Source organism: Tremella mesenterica (assembly GCF_000271645.1).
Source record: "Tremella mesenterica DSM 1558 unplaced genomic scaffold TREMEscaffold_9, whole genome shotgun sequence".
Classification (NCBI taxonomy): domain Eukaryota; kingdom Fungi; phylum Basidiomycota; class Tremellomycetes; order Tremellales; family Tremellaceae; genus Tremella; species Tremella mesenterica.
The window spans coordinates 683,978-705,115 of NW_006711233.1; the positions used below are offsets into that span (position 1 = coordinate 683,978).

Sequence of the window (21,138 nt, forward strand, 5' to 3'; positions counted from 1 at the left end):
CGATCTCCTCTCCAGAGGTCTGGGTTAGGTAGCTTTATCCCCTTCCGTTGTTCGCCCACTACGCTTGGGGTCGCCGAAGTTTGCCGTCCCATGGCGTACCTCACTCCTTCTGATATCCCTTCTGCAATCCCGCCCACTGTATCCCTTTCTCTTCTCTGTTCCCATTCCTCCCTACGCCTTCTCTCCTCCATCATGTCTTTGTTCATATTCGCCACCATCTGCATCAAGGCCAACACCACCCCTTGTGTTCCTTCTTCTCCCAAGTTCGCCGTACTTCCAGTGTTTTCTCTTGGGCGTGGGGTTTGGTCTGATCCAAGTGGGGATCCCGCAGGTGGGAGAGCATTAGACGGAGGAGAAGGAGGGTTAGAAGGCACCGGTGGAACGAACTCATCTCCTTGAATTGATCCCCCCACACTATCCTCCACTCCAAGGTCCTGCCCCATTGCTCTGCTAAGCTCCTCCAATGCTCTCCTCTCGTTCTCCTCCATCCTGTCTCCATCCCTACTCATCCCTCGTGTAATTCTTCTTTCTGGTTCCATATTATCTTTGTACTTCTCCGAGGTTCGCACGGGTCGTCGGTAAGAGCGATCCTTGATACTGTCACGGCCGTCGAACAACTATTTCTTAATAGACCGACGGTCGACGAACCTCGGCTAACTTCACGGTCTGAGTCGATGTCTCACCCAACCAGGAGGGCGCAGACGTCGAAAGGGGTGTAACTACGGCGTACTTCGGCGTAGTTACTCTAACTAGGGTTTTGTTCTACTGATGGCGATGTATCTTGATTTATAGCTATCTCTATCTGTCTTTCACTACTGACAACAATCAAGGATCGCTGAAGAACTTCAGCGATCTTCTCAGCTAATATATCTACTCCTCCTAGACGTTCATCCAACCCTCTCGCGCTTTGACGTACTTCAACGCACTTCGTCCAACTTCCCCGAGCCCTCGGCCATCCTCTTCCTCCTTCGACTAACTCCGCCTAACATCGCCGCACTTCTGCTCCCATTGTCCCTACTTAGCCTAACCCCGCCTAACATCGCCGCACTTCTGCTCCCATTGTCCCTACTTAGCCTAACCCCGCCTAACATCGCCGCACTTCTGCTCCCATTGTCCCTACTTAGCCTAACCCCGTCTAACTTCGCCGTACTTCTGCTCCCATTGTCCCTACTTAGCCTAACTCCGTCTAACTTCGCCGTACTTGGTGTCAGAAGTCCTGAGTTACGTGTAGAGTAAAGAGGTTAAGGCGTGATGGGGTTTTGATGGCCAAAGGAGGGTCATTGTTGGTGGAGTAATCGAGGTGTCACGACGTAGTTCGTGACAGTCCATCAGTCTGTGGATGATATGCAGTAGAGAGGTGTAGTCTTATCCCGAGACTATCGGTCAGGTTCTTCCAGAACTTCGAGGTGAATTTTGATCCCCTGTCCGATACTATGTTCTCTGGTAGCCCATGCTGGGCTACCACATAGTCCATTATCAGCTCTGATAGCCCAGTTGCGGTCAACTTCGTCGTAGTTGGGATAAAAACCGCCCATTTGGTCAATCGGTCCACTACTACCAGTATCGAATTATACCCATGGGAATTCGGGAGTTCTTCAATGAAATCCATCGAGATACTGGACCAAGGTTTCGTAGCCACCTCCAGCGGTTTAAGCTCCCCATGAGGTTTCTGCCTGTTAGTCTTCGCTCTCTGACATACCGCGCATCCAGCAACATAATCTTCGACATCCTTCCTTACTCCAACCCAGACATAATCCCTCAGGACTAGTTCAAGGGTCTTCGCCGAACCTGGATGACCGGCCAAGGCTGAGTCATGTCGCATCTTCATGATTTCTAGCCGAGCATCGGCGTAGTTTGGCACATAGGTACGATCATCGAACGTGAGGAACCCCCTTGAGCTCCATCCTCCACGAAGTATTAAGGGGGACCGCGAACTACGGCGTAACTCGGCGACCGACTCTGGTTCCTGTACGTTATCTTGACATGTCGGATGGGAGCACTCAGCACAGGTTACTCCCAATAGTTCTTCTCTAACCTCCTCCACCTCTTCGTCTTCTTGTATCCCAACTATCAAATCCATAGGATCAATGAGGTCGTTTTCTCGTACTTCCTTTGTACCCTGTAAAGCTCGAAGTAGGTGTTGTAACCCAGAGCTAGTGTCGTCAAGTTCGTCGAACTTCGGCAAGCCTTGAATGAGATTGCTCTCTTGCACCATAGTACTCCCTTTTCCCGAGTGGTAGTCCGCTCTTCTCGATAATCCGTCCGGCAGTGTGGCTTGTTTTCCTGGTCGATACACCATTTTGAACCTGAAGTTAGAGAGCTCTTCGACCCACCTACCCTGTCTAGGGCTAAGTTGTTTAGGTTCCATCCAATACGTCAAATTCAAGTGATCTGTGAGAACTGTAGTCTCTACCTGTAGCAGTAAGTGTCTCCTTCTTCTGAAAGCCTCAACGATAGCTAGTAACTCCTTTTCGCCTACCGTGTAGTTCAACTGCGCCGCCTGGAACGCTCCGGACTCGATAGCCACCGGATGTTCTTGCCCCAACTCGTTCACCTGCGAAATTATGAAACCCCAGCCGAAGAACGACGCATCTGTTTGTAGTAATGTCTTCAACGAGGGATCAAAGTGAGCCAATACTGGGGCCCTACACATCCTCTCCTTTAATTCCTTAAAAGCCCTTTCCTGTTCTACCCCCCAAACAAACGGTACATCCTTCCTGGTGAGATCATTGATTGGTTTAGCAATTCTGGAGAAGTTGGGGACAAAACGCCGATAATAACTGACAACTCCCATAAATCCTCTGCTCTCTCGCAAGTTCTTAGGACGAGGGAAAGACACGACAGCATCGATGTATTCCGGGTTACTGGAAATTCCCCTCTGTGAGACCACGAACCCCAGGAAGACTACCGAATCTCTCTCAAACTCGCACTTACTAGCTTTAACGAACAAATTCGACCTCTGAAGCACTTCAAACACCTTCGCCGTAGTTCCCCTCAGTTCTTCCAACGTTTGACCGTAGATGAGTATATCATCTATGTAGACTACTACTCCCTTTCCCAGCAGCTCTCGAAAACTTTCATTCAAGAAGTGCTGAAACACAGCGGGAGCATTCCGTAGGCCATCCCGGACAACAAGAGACTCGAACATACCGTACTGTGTCCTGAACGCTGTCAGGTGTTCATGACCTTCCTTTACTCGTAGGAGTTGATAAGCCCCAATTAGGTCTAACTTGCTGAAGTACCTCGCTCTTCCCAGCTCTTCGGTTATCTGGCCGATCAGAGGCAGAGGATAGGCGTCGGGTATCGTTGCCTCGTTTAACTTTCGGTAGTCAATGACCATTCGCCATTGACCTTTCGCCTTCTTCGGTACCAAGAACATCGGTGATCCGTAGGGCGAATTACTGGGTCGAATTCTTCCGGCCGACATTTCGCGATCTAGGATGTCTCTCAGCGCACTTCTCTGATCTTCTCCAAGCGAGTAGAGTGGAGCAACCTTCAGGTTCGCCCCCTCCGTAAGATCAAACTCCAAATCATAGCTCCTCGAGGGAGGTAATTCCTCACCTCCCTTCCTTGGGTTAAAGACATCAATGAACGAGTGGTATTGTTCAGGAACCACCTGATACAATTCCTCCTGTTCCTCCGGACTCAGTTCATCCTGATCATCTTTGTCTCGGAGATCTATCGCGTCCGTCGGAGTTGGCAGACCTATGGCCGCTAACTTCGCCGCACTTGGTGGGGTTGGGATGGGAAATTTCACCGAGTTGTCTCTTCCATCAAGGACAACCCCTTCCTTCCTCATCCAATCCCACCCTATCACAACATCTGCGTCGCAGAGCGTTGTTACATCGAGACAAACAGATCGCACTTCGGCGTCCTTCGTCAAACTAACACCGACTTCGACAAACTCGGTGATGGGTCCAGCGACACTCACCGAGCCGTCGAACATGTGAACGGGTACGCTCACCTGATATCGCCTCTTTTCTACACCTATCTTCGCTGCTGCCCTAGGGCTTATATATGAACAAGTAGCTCCAGTGTCCCAGAGCGTAGTTAGCTTTATTCCATTAATGAAAATGTCCGATTTAGGTTGATCTCTGGAAACGGAAGGGATGAGGAGATGATTATCGATATTGCATGAACAAGGGGTACTGAGTGGTGTATTTTTGTATTCACAATCCTCTGGCTCCATCAGCTGTGTTTCTTTTATGGGTTTGGGAATGGTGGCCGAGAGAATATGGCGGACCCGCCGAGCCTCGCCTACTGCGACAGGTCCTCTTCTTTTCCCTGGTCCTCTTCCAAATCTACTTCTCCTCCAACCGCATTCAAGTTCCTCCTTTGTCCGAGAGGTACTGCGTTCCCTCCCGATCCTCCACCACGTTCTCCGAACTTCTCCCCCCATGGAGGTAACAGTCCAACCTTAACCTTAGCCTCCCTTACAGGACATTCCTTCAGCCAATGTCCTGTTTCACCACACTCCGTACACTTCCCCTCTTTCCTCCTTGTCTCCCTCAGATCGGAGCTTGGCCTAGGCCATTTTCGGCGAACTTCGTCGATGTTCGGCGGCGCACTCCTTACCACCGTGGACGTCATGGCCGCTTGGACACCAACCTGCGCCGAAGGTTGTCCCTTTTCCCATTTCTTCTCTTCTTTCTTCTCCGTCCTCTGACTTTCCACCACCGTAGTCGTCTTTGTCCCCCCTTCCCTCTTCCTCTCTGCCTCCTTCTCCACTTGCCTCCTCCACAGGCGGTTGTCCAAGGGAATCACAAACTCCAATAGCTCCTTCACTGTCCCAAACGATCTACCATGTCTCGCAATTTCATCCAGAAGATGTGATTTTAGACCTTTCTTAGCTCGATCGACTAAGTTTCCATCATCAGACCACTTGAGTATCGCCACATGTCGTTGAAAGGCAGAGAAGTAGTCCGAAGCAGAGCCGGTTTGTTTAAGGTCGTTGAGTTGTCGGGCTGCAGTTCCTTCTTCATCTGGGTCGCCGAAGTTAGTCTTGAGAAACTTGACGAACTGGTTGTGCGCCGTGAGGTATTCTGGGAGAGGCCGTTTAGATAGATCGGGTTGAACGGCAAGGAGGGGAGTTTCGCGTAAGTGAGAGATCATGAAAAAGACTTTCTTAGTGTCGTCGGGGAAAAGATGAGAGTTTAATTCGAAGTGTACGTCGCACTCGGACAGAAAGGCCGTCAACTTATTCCGCTCTCCTCTCCAGAAGTCTGGATTAGGCAACTTGATACCCTTCCGTTGTTCCCCAACTACGCTTGGAGTCGCCGAAGTTTGCCGTCCCATGGCGTACCTCACCCCTTCAGATATCCCTTCTGCAATTCCCCCTACTGTCTCCCTTTCCCTCCTCTGCTCCCACTCCTCCCTGCGCCTACGTTCTTCCATCATATCCTTGTTCATGTTTGCCACCATCTGCATCAAGGCTAGCATCACTCCTTGTGTCCCTCCTTCTCCGAAGTTCGTCCCACTTCCAGCGTTTTCTGGCCGCGGAGTTTGATCCGATCCAACTGGGGATCCGATAGGCGGGGGAGCATCGCCCGCAGGGGTAGGAGGATTAGAAGGTATGGGTGGAATGGACTCATCTCCTTGAACTGACCCCCCTACACTATCTTCCATCCCAAGGTCCTGTCCCATTGCTCTTCTAAGCTCCTCCAACGCTCTCCTCTCATTTTCCTCCATCCTGTCGTCACTCCTACTCATGCCTCGTGTGACTCTCCTTTCTGGTTCCATATTATCTTCGTACTTCTCCGAGGTTCGCACGGGTCGTCGGTAAGAGCGATCCTTGATACTGTCACGGCCGTCGAACAACTATTTCTTAATAGACCGACGGTCGACGAACCTCGGCTAACTTCACGCTCTGAGTCGATGTCTCACCCAACCAGGAGGGCGCAGACGTCGAAAGGGGTGTAACTACGGCGTACTTCGGCGTAGTTACTCTAACTAGGGTTTTGTTCTACTGATGGCGATGTATCTTGATTTAGAAGTTGGTAAAGGTCGAAGCCCACGAAGTTATTGGCCGTCGGTCGTAGGAAGTTAACGAAGAAGCAACCCTGTGCTAATATTATCTACTCCTCCTAGACGTTCATCCAACCCTCTCGCGCTTTGACGTACTTCAACGCACTTCGTCCAACTTCCCCGAGCCCTCGGCCATCCTCTTCCTCCTTCGACTAACTCCGCCTAACATCGCCGCACTTCTGCTCCCATTGTCCCTACTTAGCCTAACTCCGCCTAACATCGCCGCACTTCTGCTCCCATTGTCCCTACTTAGCCTAACTCCGTCTAACTTCGCCGTACTTCTGCTCCCATTGTCCCTACTTAGCTTAACTCCGTCTAACTTCGCCGTACTTCTGCTCCCATTGTCCCTACTTAGCCTAACTCCGTCTAACTTCGCCGTACTTGGTGTCAGAAGTCCTGAGTTACGTGTAGAGTAAAGAGGTTAAGGCGTGATGGGGTTTTGATGGCCAAAGGAGGGTCATTGTTGGTGGAGTAATCGAGGTGTCGCGACGTAGTTCGTGACAGGCAAGGTGACTGGAATGGGGCTGTAACCCAATACTTGTCTCTGGCTCGTAGAGCTTGAGGAGTATACAGAGGGTGACAAGGGACTGAGGGGACTGAGGGGACTGCAAGATGTCAGGCTGGGACTGACTGGATTGACACAAGATCCATAGGTGGGGAACAACCTGTTTGGAGGGGGTATTTATCCCCATCAAGAGGGTTGCTCAACATGTCTACGGAATAAACTAGAAAGCGCAAATGTGGGAAAGATTGCTCAGCGAGCAGACTGAATTACTACTTTGGGAAAGTGGAGGCAGTGTCACAATCGTCGTTTCTTCTTCTCTACTGACCGACGGTCGACAAACCTCGGCTAACTACGTCGTAGTGGGGCGTCGATGTCTCACTAAGACAGGGTACTCGTCGAGGAACTACGGCTAACTTCGCCGTAGTAATACGTCGAGTGGTGAATGATAAGATGGTCGTCGATGAACTACGGCTAACTTCGCCGTAGTACGTTGAACTGCTCGGTGGTAGCTCTCCTTAACTCGAAGGTTGTAGCTACTGAATATATCTCTCGCTACTGACAACAATCAAGGATCGCTGAAGAAGTTCAGCGATCTGTAAACTATCTATACTACTCCTCTCTTCTCGTAGAATGTCCCTCAACTCCTGCACTGCCTCACGCTCAGTCCTCTTCGTTCAACTTCGCCGTACCTTCCCCTGTTCTGCTCTCCCTCGGTTCCCTTCCCCTAACTTCGCCGTAGTTCCCCGCTAGGCGGGGTTATCGTGACAAATCCCCTCTTGGTTCTCGTAACTTAGCCGTAGTTGGTCTCAGTGGTTCGAGTGGAGGTTGGTAGTGGTGAAAGGAAAGTCGGTGATGGTGAAAGGAGGGTCGGTGATGGTGGTTGTCAGGGATGTTACGACGTAGTTCGTGACAGGCAGGCACTGAATGTTCCGGACTATGGATGATTGCTCAGCAATCAACCAGAGTTACTACTTTGGGAAGGTGGAGGCAGGCACAGAATGTTCCAGAGTGTGGAGGCTTGATAAGCAAGTGGAGGTAAAGGTGGAGGCAAGGGTGGAAGGTTCCAGCATGTGGAGGTGGAGGTGGAGGTATTCAGGGGTATGTGTTTCAAGTGTCTGAATGCGCAAAAGCACTTTGACAAGTGGCAGATAGGTGATGTATGACACTTGAACCGACCTTCCACATCTGAACAGTGGCAATTGTTGGGTATGGTGGTGACAAGTAGGAATCATGCATGAGAGATGCTTCCAGGGTGAGCTCTCTGAAGATGATCATTGTGTTGGTGTAGCTTCTGGTCTCTTCCTGTACTCACAATACATATATCTACCAAAGTAAGACATTGGCCCAGATGTGTTGTGACCGAGTGCGCACCCTTTCTCCTCCCTGATCATTCCAAACAATCCATGCAAGAAAGATCACAAAGTTGTAGATGACAACGGACAGTGGACGGAAAGTGTCACAGCGCTACATTTCCCATGCGCAAGATAGACGGGTGTTGTCACCCTCTCCCTGTAGTAATCCCCCACACCCTGTAGCCAACTTCACCGAGCAGTAACAACGGTCATCTTCCCAGGACACATGTTTCCACCCAGAACTCGTGAACCCTTATATCTCCACTTAGCTCCGGGTGAAAAGATGTCACCATATTTCTTCCTTGACGAAGCATCACCTTCCCTAGATCGGCTGGGTTATGTGGACCCAGAGGAGTGTCGTCCGGTGGTGGAGGTGGGTGTAGAGAGGGAGGGAGGGTAGCGAGGATTTCGACGGGGGTATTAGATTTGGAATGTGGGTCCGAGTCAATCTGAGATGATGTAGAGGATGATGAAGCAGAGAGGGAATGGATAGCGGGAGCACGTATGAATATTGTATTGAATGGAATTTCTGGTTGTGAAAGACATGGGATTTCGAGAGGATATTCGAATGATTCCAATTGGTCTGAGCGTCAACTTCTTTTCACCACCTATCATACGCCTCGGTTGCCGGACCTCATGTGGGATTGATGGTTACAGGAAAGGATCAGCCGGGATTTACAAAGCGAGAGTGACACACAGAGAGGAGAGGTAGATATGAGGGGAAAGGAAATTACGGAAAGAGAGATACCCACTACCATATAAATTCCTCCAAACTTTTAAACCATCAATCCCTCCCCAACCTTTCGGAGTCGTTCCCACTTTCCCACCGCCAATCCCATGTTCAGAAGCGAGCAATATCATCCCCGCACAAGTACCCCAGACGGCTTTCTCCGGCGACCTAACAAATTCCAGTAATAAAGGTAAGAGACCAGGAGTGAGAGCCGCTAGTCGGGTGATAACTGTTGATTCGCCACCGGGAATGATGAGTGCGTGACATTTCTACCAGTCAGCTTGTGAATTTCCCTCCGCAATCCTTAGCTGAGGACCTGATAACAAAGACAAGCACGTCATAATAGTCACAACGATAGATGTGACTCACTGATAGTTCCTCGGCCGTTCGGACAGGTATAGCATGAATGGTACAGTCTTTGATTCTAAGTCTGACTTTTCAGCTTCACTTGGATGTCTTGATACTACATGGAGAGTGATATACGTAGAGGGGAAAAGAGGTTCGGACGCACCTCTCAAGATAATGTATATGTTCTATGAAAGCACCTTGAAGAGCTATTCGTCAGATCACGTTTCCTGTCAGTGAGATGGACTGACCAAGCACTCCTATCACGATCTCCTCCTGGGAGTCGGTTCCAACTGTCATTGCTCGTCTGAAACGTTGAGGCGAAAGAAAGACAAAAGTGAAAGTAGCAAAGTCAAACTTATCTCTTTATCTTTTTTTTTCAGAGTCGAAGTTGCCCGATGATCGGGACCAGTGGCAAAAAGTGGCAAATTTCCCCAAAGTGGCGGAAAATCAAACGACTTGCATCCTCATCTTGGTAACAACTACGGACCTCAGGCATGGGTAGAGTAACTATAGTGTAGCCTCTCATTCATCACCACCATAGTAAGCCAGAGTACCCTCTGTTGCCTCTACCATGTCAATCTCCCTCAGTTTCTTTGCCTCTTTGTATTCGGTATAAGCAGTTTCAAATGCCTCCTTGAGTGCCCTTCTTAATGAGAGGTACGTGTGTCCATCATACAGTGGGCGATTATCGGAAAGTGTGTATTGGCTGTGCGACCGGACACCATCCAGCAGAAATTCATACGTGAAGTGATTGGGATCTAATGGCTTCCCCGTGTCATCTTCGGACTCCTTCAGTTGCGCAAAAAAGTAATCAATACAAGTTGACAAATCAGTTCGAAGCGTAGCATATTTAGGGTCCGTGCTCGCTTGAATATTACGAGGGATCTTTCCATCCTGTCTGATCTGAGATAAACAGTTGTTTAACAGCCAATCCTCGGCAAGTGTCAAAGTATGGTATCGCCAGTACACACACTCCTCCAGTGTTTCAAGTCGAATAGGATCTTGGTCAGTGGGTACACGAGTTATATCGGCAGGAACACTATCGTAACGTTCTTCTTCTTCGAGAAGGTTGATCACGGTACCAGGATGTAAACTTTCTTCTTCCAATATGGACTGTAAAGTTCTCGTAAGATGCCAAACGCTTAAGCCAATTGTCTCATTGGGCTTACCATATTCTTGAGCAACAAACTTCTTGTTCCATTCCTCAATGGAAGGCAACAACTTTGAAGCCAGTGGACGGGCGGTAGTGCTTGCTGTGTTGGACATGGATGTAGGATGAGATATGTGAGCAATAGTGATGTGTGAAATGTAAATGCTGATGCGGCAATGTGTGAGGGCGATGATGGGGAAGAGAAATATAACCTGATCGGCTTTCTAACATCCCATCAAGTCGGTCAATTAAGACGCCGCTCCATGATCCTTTATCTTGCGTGATATGGAGTAAAAGAGGAGTCGAAAGTCGAACATTTGATAGACGAATTCGACGAATCACGCCAGCACATGGGAACAAAGGATCTGCAGAATATCAACTGTCCTCGAACAAAAAAACATATGATGAGTACTGATTACTAGTGAAGTCATCGAACAATGGAGAGCGATATGGGATCTGTGGGAGGAGAGGAAGATAATTGATGAGTGAGTTGGAAGACGAATAAAGCGATGTCATGGGATTGTGTGGGAATGACAGACTGAAAGTCATGCTGATGATTAAGTGAGATTCATCATTGATCTCTAAATGAGTAAATGGTTAGTTTCGAATGCTTTCTATGTTTATAGGGATGATGATGTGAGTCTTAGGATGAGCACTGAGAAACAATTCGAGTCGGTTCAGCTTGTCGGAGCAAAAACATGATAACAAGGATATTAAACTGGCATATTGGAAATGAACATAGGATTCCAGCCCATGATGATAGGGATGCTTACAGAGACGTGTAGGATATTCAACACCAGACTTTAAAACCTATCCAGATAATGAGCTACCCGTAAATTTCAGCATCCGTCCCCCATCCTCCGCTCCATCCCTCCGTAGATCCAAATAGTCCCGCCCAGCTCAGAGGTTCTTTCAATTCCACGTCCTCTCCCAGGACCTTCAAGACAGTTCTTGTAAACTCCACAGCATCTCCCCGGTTATCTCCCTCGGCGCACCACGCGGCGATTGCTCCATGCGGCACTGAAGTCTCCCTCAAAGCGACGAGCATCCGGCGTGTCAGACCTGCCGAAGGAAGGAAGGGTGGATAAGTCGATGTACCGTTTGTACTTTGGATAGGGTCAATCAAGTGGAGTTGTAGTCTCGGAAGAGAGAGCAGCTTGCTGATATAGGGAGACATGGGAGGTGAAGGAGGAAGAATATGTTGATGAGGTGTTCTGAAGATCAACAATTGCAATCATGTGCTGTGAAGATACGGAGAAGGAAGGAAGAGAACGCACAATAGTTGTGCATCATCTTGTTCAGAAGCATTGATGCTTGTCAAGATAAGAACGAACGAGGGATTGACGGAGGAAAGGAAATCTCGTAGTAATGTGACATGCGCTTCTTTCCTGATCTGGGCCGCGTCAGCGTTGCCATTTGGTGGAATGAGCTTTGTCTGGAGGGTCTTCTCACCTTCAAGGTAGGAGATCGTTGTTGTACAACATATATGTTGAGTCCATGCTTTCCATAAACTGTGTATCAGCGCTCTTGCAAAGGAAACTCCATTGTAACACTGATCGTTTGTAAGAATGAGTTGCTGAGAGGAGCAGCAAAGAGTAGGTATGAAAACTGACCTTCCATTCCACCAGTGACAAGAACATCCCCGTCCAGACCTGCAAATGGTATGACAGTATCTCCTTTCCCTATCCATCCTACTCGTTTCAGATCCAAAGATGTGATGAGTAGATCGGCCGTCAGCTGGGGCAAATTCGCCAATGACACCGAAGGCTGATGAAAGTCAGACCACCCTCCATCACCCTTCGAATCCGTACCACTCACCACGACAAGCAAGGAATTCTGCAAAGCTGACACTTCGAATCCTTTCACGGGATAAAACCCTGACATGTTGACACCAAGTCTATAAGCTGATAAGTGATGTGACAAGGGAAAAAGATGAAAGAGAGAAAGTATTGGAATTCGACGAAAGTCGTGTGGACTTCCTCCACTTTCCCCCACCCAAATTTCCTCGTTCAACCTCTTCACCCTATGTCTCCTTCTGCCGGGTCCATATGGCCACTCAGAGCTCTGAGAGTATTTCAAAGGACCAAAAGCCCCTCTCTTGGGGTCTGTTTACGATGTACTTCCAGTGTATCCGCTCAATCACCAGCGGAATCATCATCAACCGCCAGACTGAGGTTCGCCCCTTCACCCACCGGTCATCTTCATCTGGGTGGTCTACGAACAGCCCTTTTCAACCATCTTTTGGCCAGGAAATGGAAGGGCAAATGGATCTTACGGATAGAAGACACAGATAGGGTACTTGACATCCACTTCTGGTATGTCCAAACTGACACCTTCAGGTGAGACTTGTGGAAGGTGCCGCGGATGCCTTACGGGACATTTTGGAATGGGCAGGTTTGGACTATGATGAGGGTTGGTCTTCTTTACTCAAACAGCTTGAACACTTTCTGATCGAGTAGGAGTGGGGAGAGGCGGGTCTCATGGACCTTACATACAGGTACCTGAGCCTCCAACCAGAGAGCTCCGACTGATCTCAGTCTGAACGTTTAGACATATATCGTCATCACGTAGACGTTCTTCTCTCAGTATGTCTCTTTCTTCTTGTCCGATGCTTTCACTGACACAATAGAGTGACCAAGCCTATCATTGTTTCTGTACTCCAGACGAATTACTCAAAATCCGTCAAGAGCTTCTCGCAAAGGGAGCTCGATATCCTTATGATGGACGATGTCGTCATCTAACCTCCGAAGATGTGCAGAGACGTAAACGAGCAGGAGAGAAGTATACCGTTCGTTTCAAAGTATGTTCTTTACTCCAGTTTAGAGTCCTTATCAATGCTGAGAGAATAGACTCCAGAAAGCGTACCTCGTATGCCACCGGATTTGGTATTTGGCGATGTTCAAATTCCCTGGGTGGAAGGTCAAGATGATTTCATCATACTCAAATCAGATGGGTGGCCGACTTATCACTTAGCAAGTGTAGTAGATGATCATTTGATGGAGATATCTCATGTACTCCGTGGTGAGGTATGTTGTAAACCTCCTTTCCAAAGTTACGCTGATAAGGAGGAATGGTTACCCAGTACACCTAAACATCATATGTTGTATGAAGCCTTTGGATGGAAATCACCAAAATTCGCACATTTACCTTTATTGGTCAATGCCGATAGGTCGAAACTTTCCAAACGGATAGGAGATGTTCGAATAGACCATTACAGAGTGAGTTCCATCCTCACTCTTCTTCTTCATCTTGCTCCCTCCGTAAACTTCTTCTTACGCGATTCCAGCACCTACCATCGTCGTAGAAAGATTATCATGTCATCGGTTACCACATTGTCTCTCTAAGATGGGGAGCAGTAGAGCACCTGAGTCATACTGACCAGTAGCAAGAAGGTTACGAACCTGAAGCCCTCTTGAACTTTGTCGCTTTGATGGGATGGGATCATCACACCGCTATTTCTTCCCTCTCTCAAGAGCCCGAAGGTCTACCTCCTCACTCGCGACACGATGATCATTCATTGTACGAAGTCTTCAGCGTTCCTCAACTCATAGAGGCCTTCGAGCTGAAAGATGTAAATCATCGAAAAGCAGCGGTAAACCTGTCAAAGCTTGACTTTCTCAATAAGATGACGTTACGAAGAAAGGCTGGGAGATTAGGGGAAGATGGATTGTTGGTTAATTATGGGAAAGTATCTGATGATGAAGGGAAGGAGAGAAGAGATTTGTTGAAGAGATTACAGAGGATGTTGAAGGCAGAAGATATCTTGAAAGACAAGTATGTTATTTCTCCCACCAAACCGTTCATACCTCATCTTATTCATCATTTAACCATCCTCAATCATACGCCTCGGATGTTGAACAGAGCTCTGTGCACGTACTGACGGATAGTGATTTGGTAGAAGATATAAATTATGTCGAAAAAGTCTTTGACTCAGAACTTGTGAGTCATTACCCTTCAGTGGTAGTCATACAAGGCTGATCATAGCCCCGTATTCGAAAATTAAATGAGATACCCACATCATCCACTTTCTTCTTTCTAGAGCCCAATTACGACACTGTGGAAGCACGAGGTATGCTACGGAATTTTCCTCTTGAATCATATGGCAAGTCCTACTCCTCTCTGGGATATATCTCCACTGACGGAAAAGTGAACAATATCAAGTCCGTCCTGAGAGCGTTGAACGACCGATTAGAGGTTTCAGACATGTCGGAAGATCTCGTTTGGGAAGCTATCAACGAAGTTTTGATACAGTCGCACATCAGAAAACGATCAGTTTTGTTGATGCCTATGCGTCATGCTCTCACCGGATGTCTGGTTTGTCTTATTTCCCTTTAACGTTTCACTCAAATGCTTGTCTCCCTTTTCACTCGTTATGGGATTTGATAATCCTCAGATGGGCAGATCTACCCATCTGTACTCGCACATCGTCTTCGGGGACCGCGAGGGAAAGAAGTGAGGTAGCTGATAAATCAGAAAGGTCCTAGTGTACCCAGTACCATGTCTGTCCTGGGTTCCATACGTAGTCTTGCCAGACTTCGAGCGGGGCTCGATTACGTCCTAGACTTGCGAAGTTCATCACCACGATAATGTCCATTCTACCCTGACGTCATCACTTGAATCATCCGCTTTCGCAAAATAATCAGTTTGATCAATGCATGCATCCCACTACTTCAATTTTCTACCTGCTACAGCTCGTTATGGGATGAGTCAGAGAGAAAAGTCATCGTCTCCGTGACACTCTCTTCTTCGGGGCTGATTTGGTGACGAAACCTTTCTGGATTCGTCGGGTTAGACGAACTTGTTCTTTCTCTTTCAATTCGACTTTACGTTGTTGAGAAATGGACAGGTTTTTGCCTTCAGAAGTATCGATCCTTTCTTGTTCCGCCAGATCTAGATGATATTTGACAACTTTCGATACTCTTTCTTCTAGGTCTTCCCCATTCAAATCCCCCATCTCTTCCTTCAGCCCTCTAGGCTTCCTGCTTTCTATCGGCAAACGATTCGGTCCATCCTTGTCTTTATGATCCATATCTGCCATTTCACCTCCGTGTCCGCTTTCCTCTATCCGATCTTCTTCTACAGATTTGATCGCGAACCGTGTCGACTGGATATCAGGCTGTTCAAGCACAGGATAATCTTGTGAGGTAGGAGATATTTGAGAGATAGACGTCAGATCGTCTAATGTCCAAGGACCCAATTTACCCTCTCTGAAAGCTCTGATAAGATACGTAGCTGAAGCTTCTAAATCCGGTTCACCACCTTTTCTCAATGCTCCTAATCTCTGAGCTAAAGCAGAGAGTAATGTCTGTGGATCTTCGGTAGGTTGGGTGAACGTTAGTGGTAATGGTAATAAATCGAGGTATGTAGGATCTGTACATCAGTACAACCACACCTTACAACATCTGTCGTGTAAAGTGCCACTGCTCTACAACAAGATATGAAACATACCCTTTGATGAACTGCATGGGTATGACCAACGGGGAGGATGTGAGAAGAAGTTTGGGGGGAAGATTGACTCACCCCTTTGATCAAGAGGTAAATGTTGTTGTTGAGTCAATTTGATATTCATCCTCCATAATAAATAATCTACCATGACATCACGTTCGAACAATCCTTCTTTTATACCCGCTATCAATCAGCGATCCGTAAGAACGTCACGAGGGAAAATTAGAAATAAATGACAAACCTGTTAGAGCAAGTTTTAAACCTCTTTCCGCTCCTATGATACCATGACCAAGATAAGGTATCATAACTCCAGGTGTATCGTATACGTAGACTAAAGGGGATTCGAATATCTTGACTGTCCCTGTTAATCGACGTGTTATACCTGCTTCTGCACCTGTTCGAAATGCTTTTCCTATTCATCAGAGAAGATCATTCATATAATATTATCTCCACATTTTCCCATTCTTACTACTTCTGTCTCCCTATATCAACACGTACATCTCAAGCCAGTATTTGGAAGAGAACAAAGTGACATGTGAACACTGACTCAGGGTTCATGTCGTATAACAATCCAATATCATAGAGTCTGGCAGAGAAAACCAAGAGATGATATAAGAATCAATTGAGATGATTAAATGTGAAACGATGAAGATGAGAGAGTTGAGTGTGAACTCACCTTTATGCATTCCTACTCTTCGTAAAGCGTTGAGTAAAGAACTCTTTCCTACATTAGGCATCCCGACTACCAACACCTTTAACCCCTCTTCTCTCCCCTTGGCAAAATCTATCTATCAGTCATGTCGCTGAATTTAGACACTCACGTACTGCATGACGGAGGATAGATTTGACATCTGCGTCTGATCTCGTGTCGGCGAAGAAGACTTGTTGGTTCATATGACTCTTGAAAGCTTTGATCAAAGGCTGCGGGTTAAACCTTGTCTCATTCTTACTTATCCTTAAATGTCGCAAGGAAAGGAGTAAAACATATCAAGGCAGTTGACGTCTCTTATGACAGACTGAAGTACTGGGAGTCTCGTGAGGAAACATAAAAGATTTGATGGGTGTAAAGATGATAACGTACCACTTCGAATCTGCCCTCCGCTAAATCCCTCTTGGTATAAACTACCACCTTCTCCCTCTCATCCGCTCTTTCTTTCCCTTTCCTACTTCCCCAAGCTTTAGCGAGTATGTTGTCAAAAGTCGGGTTGATAGAAGTGAGTGCTAAACGTGCATCACGAGCTTCTATGACTAAGTCGATATCTTCCAAGAGAGCAGGTAAGGCGCGAAGGGAACGAACCATGTGACCGAGGAACCAGGAAGGGGTACGAGTGGGGAAGAGGAATGGACGAGGTGTGAATGACATGATGTGGTTTGTTGTGTGAGCGCCGAGATAATCTTTTTCAGACCGCTAGGACAGAAGTAAGGGTCGTTATGACTTGTTTGGTGTGTACTTAGCTGTTCATACTAACTGACCTTGATAGGGGTAGGGAAGGTGCATAAGGTAAACCCAAGCAGAAGCCAAGGAAGGAAATTTTGATTCCGCGACTCAACCCCAAGTTGGATACAACCTCTGAGTATGTATCGTTCTTCCCATCGAACTATGACTTGAACAGCTGCCAAGCTTATCACGGAGGCCAGGAAGAAGAAACACGCTGAAGACTAGGAACTTCTGATCTTCAAATCTCAACTTTCACCTTCCCACCGTCAAATCGACGTCTGTTGTAGACGTTTCCTCCAGCCCCATCTCGCTCCTCTCGCCTGTCAATGCTAACAATCAAACCTGAGTGAACTCACGTTGGCAAACGCCCTGATTGCTTGAATCGACTCGCCTCCAGATGTACTACCTTTAATAACGTTTTGATTTTCATGACCATATCACTCACTTGGCAGGTCTTACTTATCCTGTACACCCTTGACGTGCAAGGCGACAGAACATGACTACTAACTCGCAGGCTGATCTCCGATGTTCATAGCAGCATGCAGCAAGAGACGCACATGGGACTCGACTGACTCGCACGTGTCATATCACAGGACAACATCTCCATCTCATGGGCTCAACAATCAACGAACACATCAATGGACTCTTCGTTCACTTCTTTTCATATTTCCCCTCCCTCCCATCCTTTCTCTCATTTCCCCGCCAGCTGACAGCAAAGGATGACAAGATCTGACCCCAGCTTTCAACATCATGTGTCATGCACAAAAGGTGAATCGATTCAGCTTGCTTCTTCAAGTCGTTCCAGCTGGTCTAAATACTTCTTTCCCGTCGCCCCTTCCCTGCTGTCCGTTCCAAAAGAGACGCTGGTCGTGCAAAATGGCCAAATCGGATATTCGACGATGGATTGCGGCGGTTGGTCAGCGACTGCCAATGACGTGTCACATCATTTTGGTCATGTTTGCGGTATGGGGACCTGCATACTTTCCTCGTAGTTTCGTTGTGATATTGCTGGGAGTTCATCTTTCCATGTGGACCATGAATTTCCGGTATGTCCCTTCCTACCTGTCCCTCAATTTCACCTCTCTACATTTTCCACTCTCTACATACATGGTTCATCTCAGAAGTACGGTGCTTATGTGAGCCAAACGAAGATACTGATGTACAGAACCGTCATTGGTATCATCATGGCCTGGCGGGGTGTCAAACAGCATTGCACGACAGACTTCCGAGCACGATATTTCTCCCTCTTACCGACTGTTCCCTCCCCGACCACTGTGCTACCTTTCGACAGTGTATACCACATGATATTCCTTCCTAATCATTCCGAGCATATCTCCACCCTTCGCGAAACTCTCTGGCTTTTGTCCACCCACCCATCCGCTCAAATGTCATACCACCCAGTGCTCGCAATGGAGGGTCGTGAAGCCGGTAGTGTAGCAAAAGCCTTGGAGCTCTTGGCTGAGTTCAAGAGTTCTTTTCGAGATATCGGCTATACGGTGCATCCTGCCGGTCTTGAGGGCCAGGCCGCAGGAAAAAGCTCCAATCTGGCTTGGGCTATCCGAGCTGCTTGGGGAGAAATGAATATGGTCAATCCGTCTATAGTGGATAAAACCGTGGTGACTGTCTTCGACAGTGATAGTGAGTCGTTCTCTGGGCATCGAAATTTGTGGCTCACACGCCAGCCGCTTTGGCAGCGGATTACTTTGCGGATGTTTCATGTCGTTTCGCTCTTCGCTCTCCAGAAGAAAGGTAGATACATTCTTGGCTGAGATACGACCACGAGCTGACGTAGAAGAAAACGAATGACATTCTGTCCACCCATCGTATTCGACCGTAACGCTCATCAAGTCCCAATAGGAGTTCGAAATGTTGATTCGATGTGGGTATTGTAAGTCTTTCTTTTCGAACAAATTCTGTGATTTGTCTGACAAATATAGAGCAGGACTAAGTTCCATTTTCCCTGGATCCGGAGCGAAGATCCCTACCTCCGCTTATAGTCTATCAATGTCTTTATGTGCAAATGTGGGGTTCCATGATGCAGGTCCTGAAGCTGTAAGCCTCTTCGTTTCTTCTTTTGCTCCGGGATACACATTGAGCGCCTCCTTGAACGGACAAGACGCAAGAGACACTAGCTCATAATCAACATGAACTCAAGGGAAAGGGATGAAGTTGACAAAGTGACAGATCGGAGAAGACATGCACATGTTCATCAAATGTCTGTTCTCCACAGCGGGCAACCTCATCTCCGAAACCATTTACTCACCGGCATCTCACCTCGACGTAATCTCCAGTGAACCTCACGGATTGAAAGGATATTGGAATAATCATGTAGCTCGATATACTCAATCAATGAGACACATGTTTGGAAGTTGTAAGTTCTTACGTCATTTTCTCGTGACTCATTGTTCCCGTACTTCCCATAGGTCTCTCATCAATCGCATGTAGGTAGACCAAACGCTGATTTGATAGTGGACTGTGGCTACTTTGTCACTAGACTTCTCACTGGTGATTTCACACCTACCGGTCCTGAGTTTCAAGACGACATCCCAAGTTCCACCCATACTATCTTCACTTCGCATTTGGACTCATCAATACCCGATCAAGTTGGTCTCGAACTCAAGCCATCCTTGAGACCACCTCCGTACAGCATATCTTCCCTAGCACAGCCTATCCCCATAATAGCAGCTCAAGTTAAAGACATGTCCCTAGCAGATATATCGATGAACGATGCCAGTCTTTCTAGCGTGGATAGCGAGCTCGAAGCAGACGAAAAAGTCAATCTTATCAAGAGTGACGGATACTTCAGTCCGCCGCCATTGAAGTTGACATCTTTCGTATCTCTGATGGGTAGGTTATACGAAGCTCATCTGCTCATGATGTGAGTTTGTCAATTTATTCAGCTTTCCCACGAATATACATCCAATAATCTTCCTACCAATATCTCTTATGCTCCTGGCCTCTTTACGTGCTGCAATGGAGTGTAAATTGCTGGTCAGTCTGACGCATAGACACATGGTCATCTTCCTTTTAACTCGATCATTTGCTCATCTACCCGGAGAACCTTCGAATCCCCCAGGTCTGGTACCCTCTTTGGTAATTTTTCAAGATGATGTATTGCTCGTCAATTGGGCTATAGGAGTCGCCGATAAATTGAGGTCGTTACTTCTTCCTATGACTTTGGTGTTATTGCTACGTACGTTTCTTCTCTCGACTTCTTGACCATTTCCCCCATTATCGCGAATCCCTTCTTGACCAATATATATTCCCTCTCCCCTTACATATCCTTCCCGCCTCTCTCCTCACCTCTCTCCGCACCTCTCTCCTCATCTCTCTTCTTATGCGCTCGAGTACGGCGACACATTCACCTAGCTACATGGAAACAACAGTACTCAGGGCACCATGTCATACGAAAACTTCTTTTCATGCTGAGCTAATCTCAGTTCTTGACAGATATCATCAACAATGTGTTTTACATAGATGGACCACACCAGGTGCTTCGGAACGATTAGGACAACAATCATCTTCTAGAAGTTATCGTAAATTTCCTTTATCTTTATTAGAGTGAGTCTCGTGTTTTGTCTCTCTCGTCTTTCCCTTTCCCTTTCCCCTGTCCAGTCTGTTCTCTGCCATGGTTCATCCCGTTCAAGGACGATAGATGGGTTCTATTCAAAAGGAAGTTGTGTTCGAACAGCGTCGAGTGGAGTCAGGTTTTTAGTTGAGGTTACATCGGAGTGAAGACCAATTCCAGTTGAGGAATGTTCTTAGAGAACATGAGTTCAAATAAAGAAGATGAACAAAAACTGATATTACCCAGTTTCTTCGGCTTCCCAGCCGGAATAATATTCGGTGTCATTCCGTTACTTCACGCTCAAACTTTACATTTATTCACTAATCGTTTAACTTATAAAGTATCTTTCAAACCTCAGAGTAAAGAAGAACGTCCAGACGAAGAGAAAGCTTTGAAAGATTGTACTTGATATTGATTGTTGTGCTTTTCTCTCACCTAAAGCAAGACCAAGATTTATTCAAATGTGAATTCTCACTAAAAATAAACTCTTGATTTGATTATGCTGATGTACTCTTACTTACCAGAATTGATACCGTAGAACCATATCGATACGTTCACATAAGTAGGAGATAAATACT

General features: G+C 47.2%; 7 protein-coding genes across 7 annotated transcripts; 2 read left to right on the top strand and 5 right to left on the bottom strand.

Annotated features, from left to right (window-relative positions):
• Positions 1-4,257: 4,257 nt before the first annotated feature.
• TREMEDRAFT_63898 (uncharacterized protein) lies at positions 4,258-5,739 on the bottom strand (the record flags this gene model as incomplete). Its single annotated transcript, XM_007006133.1, has 2 exons — positions 4,258-4,697; positions 5,385-5,739. 2 exons carry the CDS (start codon positions 5,737-5,739, stop codon positions 4,258-4,260), a joined length of 795 nt encoding a protein of 264 aa, XP_007006195.1.
• Positions 5,740-8,090: 2,351 nt separating this feature from the next.
• TREMEDRAFT_69521 (uncharacterized protein) lies at positions 8,091-9,256 on the bottom strand (the record flags this gene model as incomplete). Its single annotated transcript, XM_007006223.1, has 5 exons — positions 8,091-8,464; positions 8,634-8,880; positions 8,981-9,041; positions 9,123-9,165; positions 9,208-9,256. 5 exons carry the CDS (start codon positions 9,254-9,256, stop codon positions 8,091-8,093), a joined length of 774 nt encoding a protein of 257 aa, XP_007006285.1.
• Positions 9,257-9,481: 225 nt separating this feature from the next.
• Positions 9,482-10,225, bottom strand: TREMEDRAFT_63900 (uncharacterized protein; the record flags this gene model as incomplete). Its single annotated transcript, XM_007006134.1, has 1 exon — positions 9,482-10,225. One exon carries the CDS (start codon positions 10,223-10,225, stop codon positions 9,482-9,484), a length of 744 nt encoding a protein of 247 aa, XP_007006196.1.
• A 570-nt stretch (positions 10,226-10,795) lies between these two features.
• On the bottom strand, positions 10,796-12,023 carry TREMEDRAFT_44988 (uncharacterized protein). Its single transcript, XM_007006025.1, has 5 exons — positions 11,928-12,023; positions 11,723-11,876; positions 11,562-11,620; positions 11,387-11,502; positions 10,796-11,323 (listed from the first exon to the last, which is right to left on the bottom strand). Exons 1-5 carry the CDS (start codon positions 11,991-11,993, stop codon positions 10,936-10,938), a joined length of 783 nt encoding a protein of 260 aa, XP_007006087.1. The 5' UTR covers positions 11,994-12,023; the 3' UTR covers positions 10,796-10,935.
• A 144-nt stretch (positions 12,024-12,167) lies between these two features.
• On the top strand, positions 12,168-14,666 carry TREMEDRAFT_13793 (uncharacterized protein; the record flags this gene model as incomplete). Its single annotated transcript, XM_007005897.1, has 11 exons — positions 12,168-12,404; positions 12,449-12,521; positions 12,566-12,606; positions 12,647-12,694; positions 12,739-12,909; positions 12,959-13,135; positions 13,175-13,327; positions 13,495-13,883; positions 13,997-14,048; positions 14,094-14,423; positions 14,583-14,666. Coding segments are annotated over 11 exons (1,755 nt in total), but the record flags the coding sequence as incomplete, so codon positions are not given.
• Positions 14,667-15,279: 613 nt separating this feature from the next.
• Positions 15,280-16,917, bottom strand: TREMEDRAFT_15554 (uncharacterized protein; the record flags this gene model as incomplete). The annotated part of the gene is made up of 6 exons (XM_007005901.1): positions 15,280-15,479; positions 15,630-15,737; positions 15,796-15,966; positions 16,231-16,342; positions 16,380-16,475; positions 16,636-16,917. Coding segments are annotated over 6 exons (969 nt in total), but the record flags the coding sequence as incomplete, so codon positions are not given.
• A 951-nt stretch (positions 16,918-17,868) lies between these two features.
• TREMEDRAFT_63904 (uncharacterized protein) lies at positions 17,869-20,969 on the top strand (the record flags this gene model as incomplete). Its single annotated transcript, XM_007006135.1, has 10 exons — positions 17,869-18,038; positions 18,158-18,630; positions 18,675-18,741; positions 18,788-18,880; positions 18,930-19,044; positions 19,177-19,363; positions 19,462-19,870; positions 20,001-20,185; positions 20,433-20,553; positions 20,807-20,969. The coding sequence occupies 10 exons, from the start codon at positions 17,869-17,871 to the stop codon at positions 20,967-20,969; spliced, it is 1,983 nt and encodes a 660-aa protein (XP_007006197.1).
• Positions 20,970-21,138: the final 169 nt, after the last annotated feature.

Excerpts from the sequence above, each read along its gene's own strand:
- TREMEDRAFT_44988 (XM_007006025.1), bottom strand. The coding sequence starts at position 11,993 with ATGTCAGGGTTTTATCCCGTGAAAGGATTCGAAGTGTCAGCTTTGCAG. Across the intron at positions 11,877-11,927 it reads AGAATTCCTTGCTTGTCGTG|CCTTCGGTGTCATTGGCGAA; the intron begins GTGAGTGGTACG and ends GACTTTCATCAG. Across the intron at positions 11,324-11,386 it reads CAAGATGATGCACAACTATT|AACACCTCATCAACATATTC; the intron begins GTGCGTTCTCTT and ends GTTGATCTTCAG.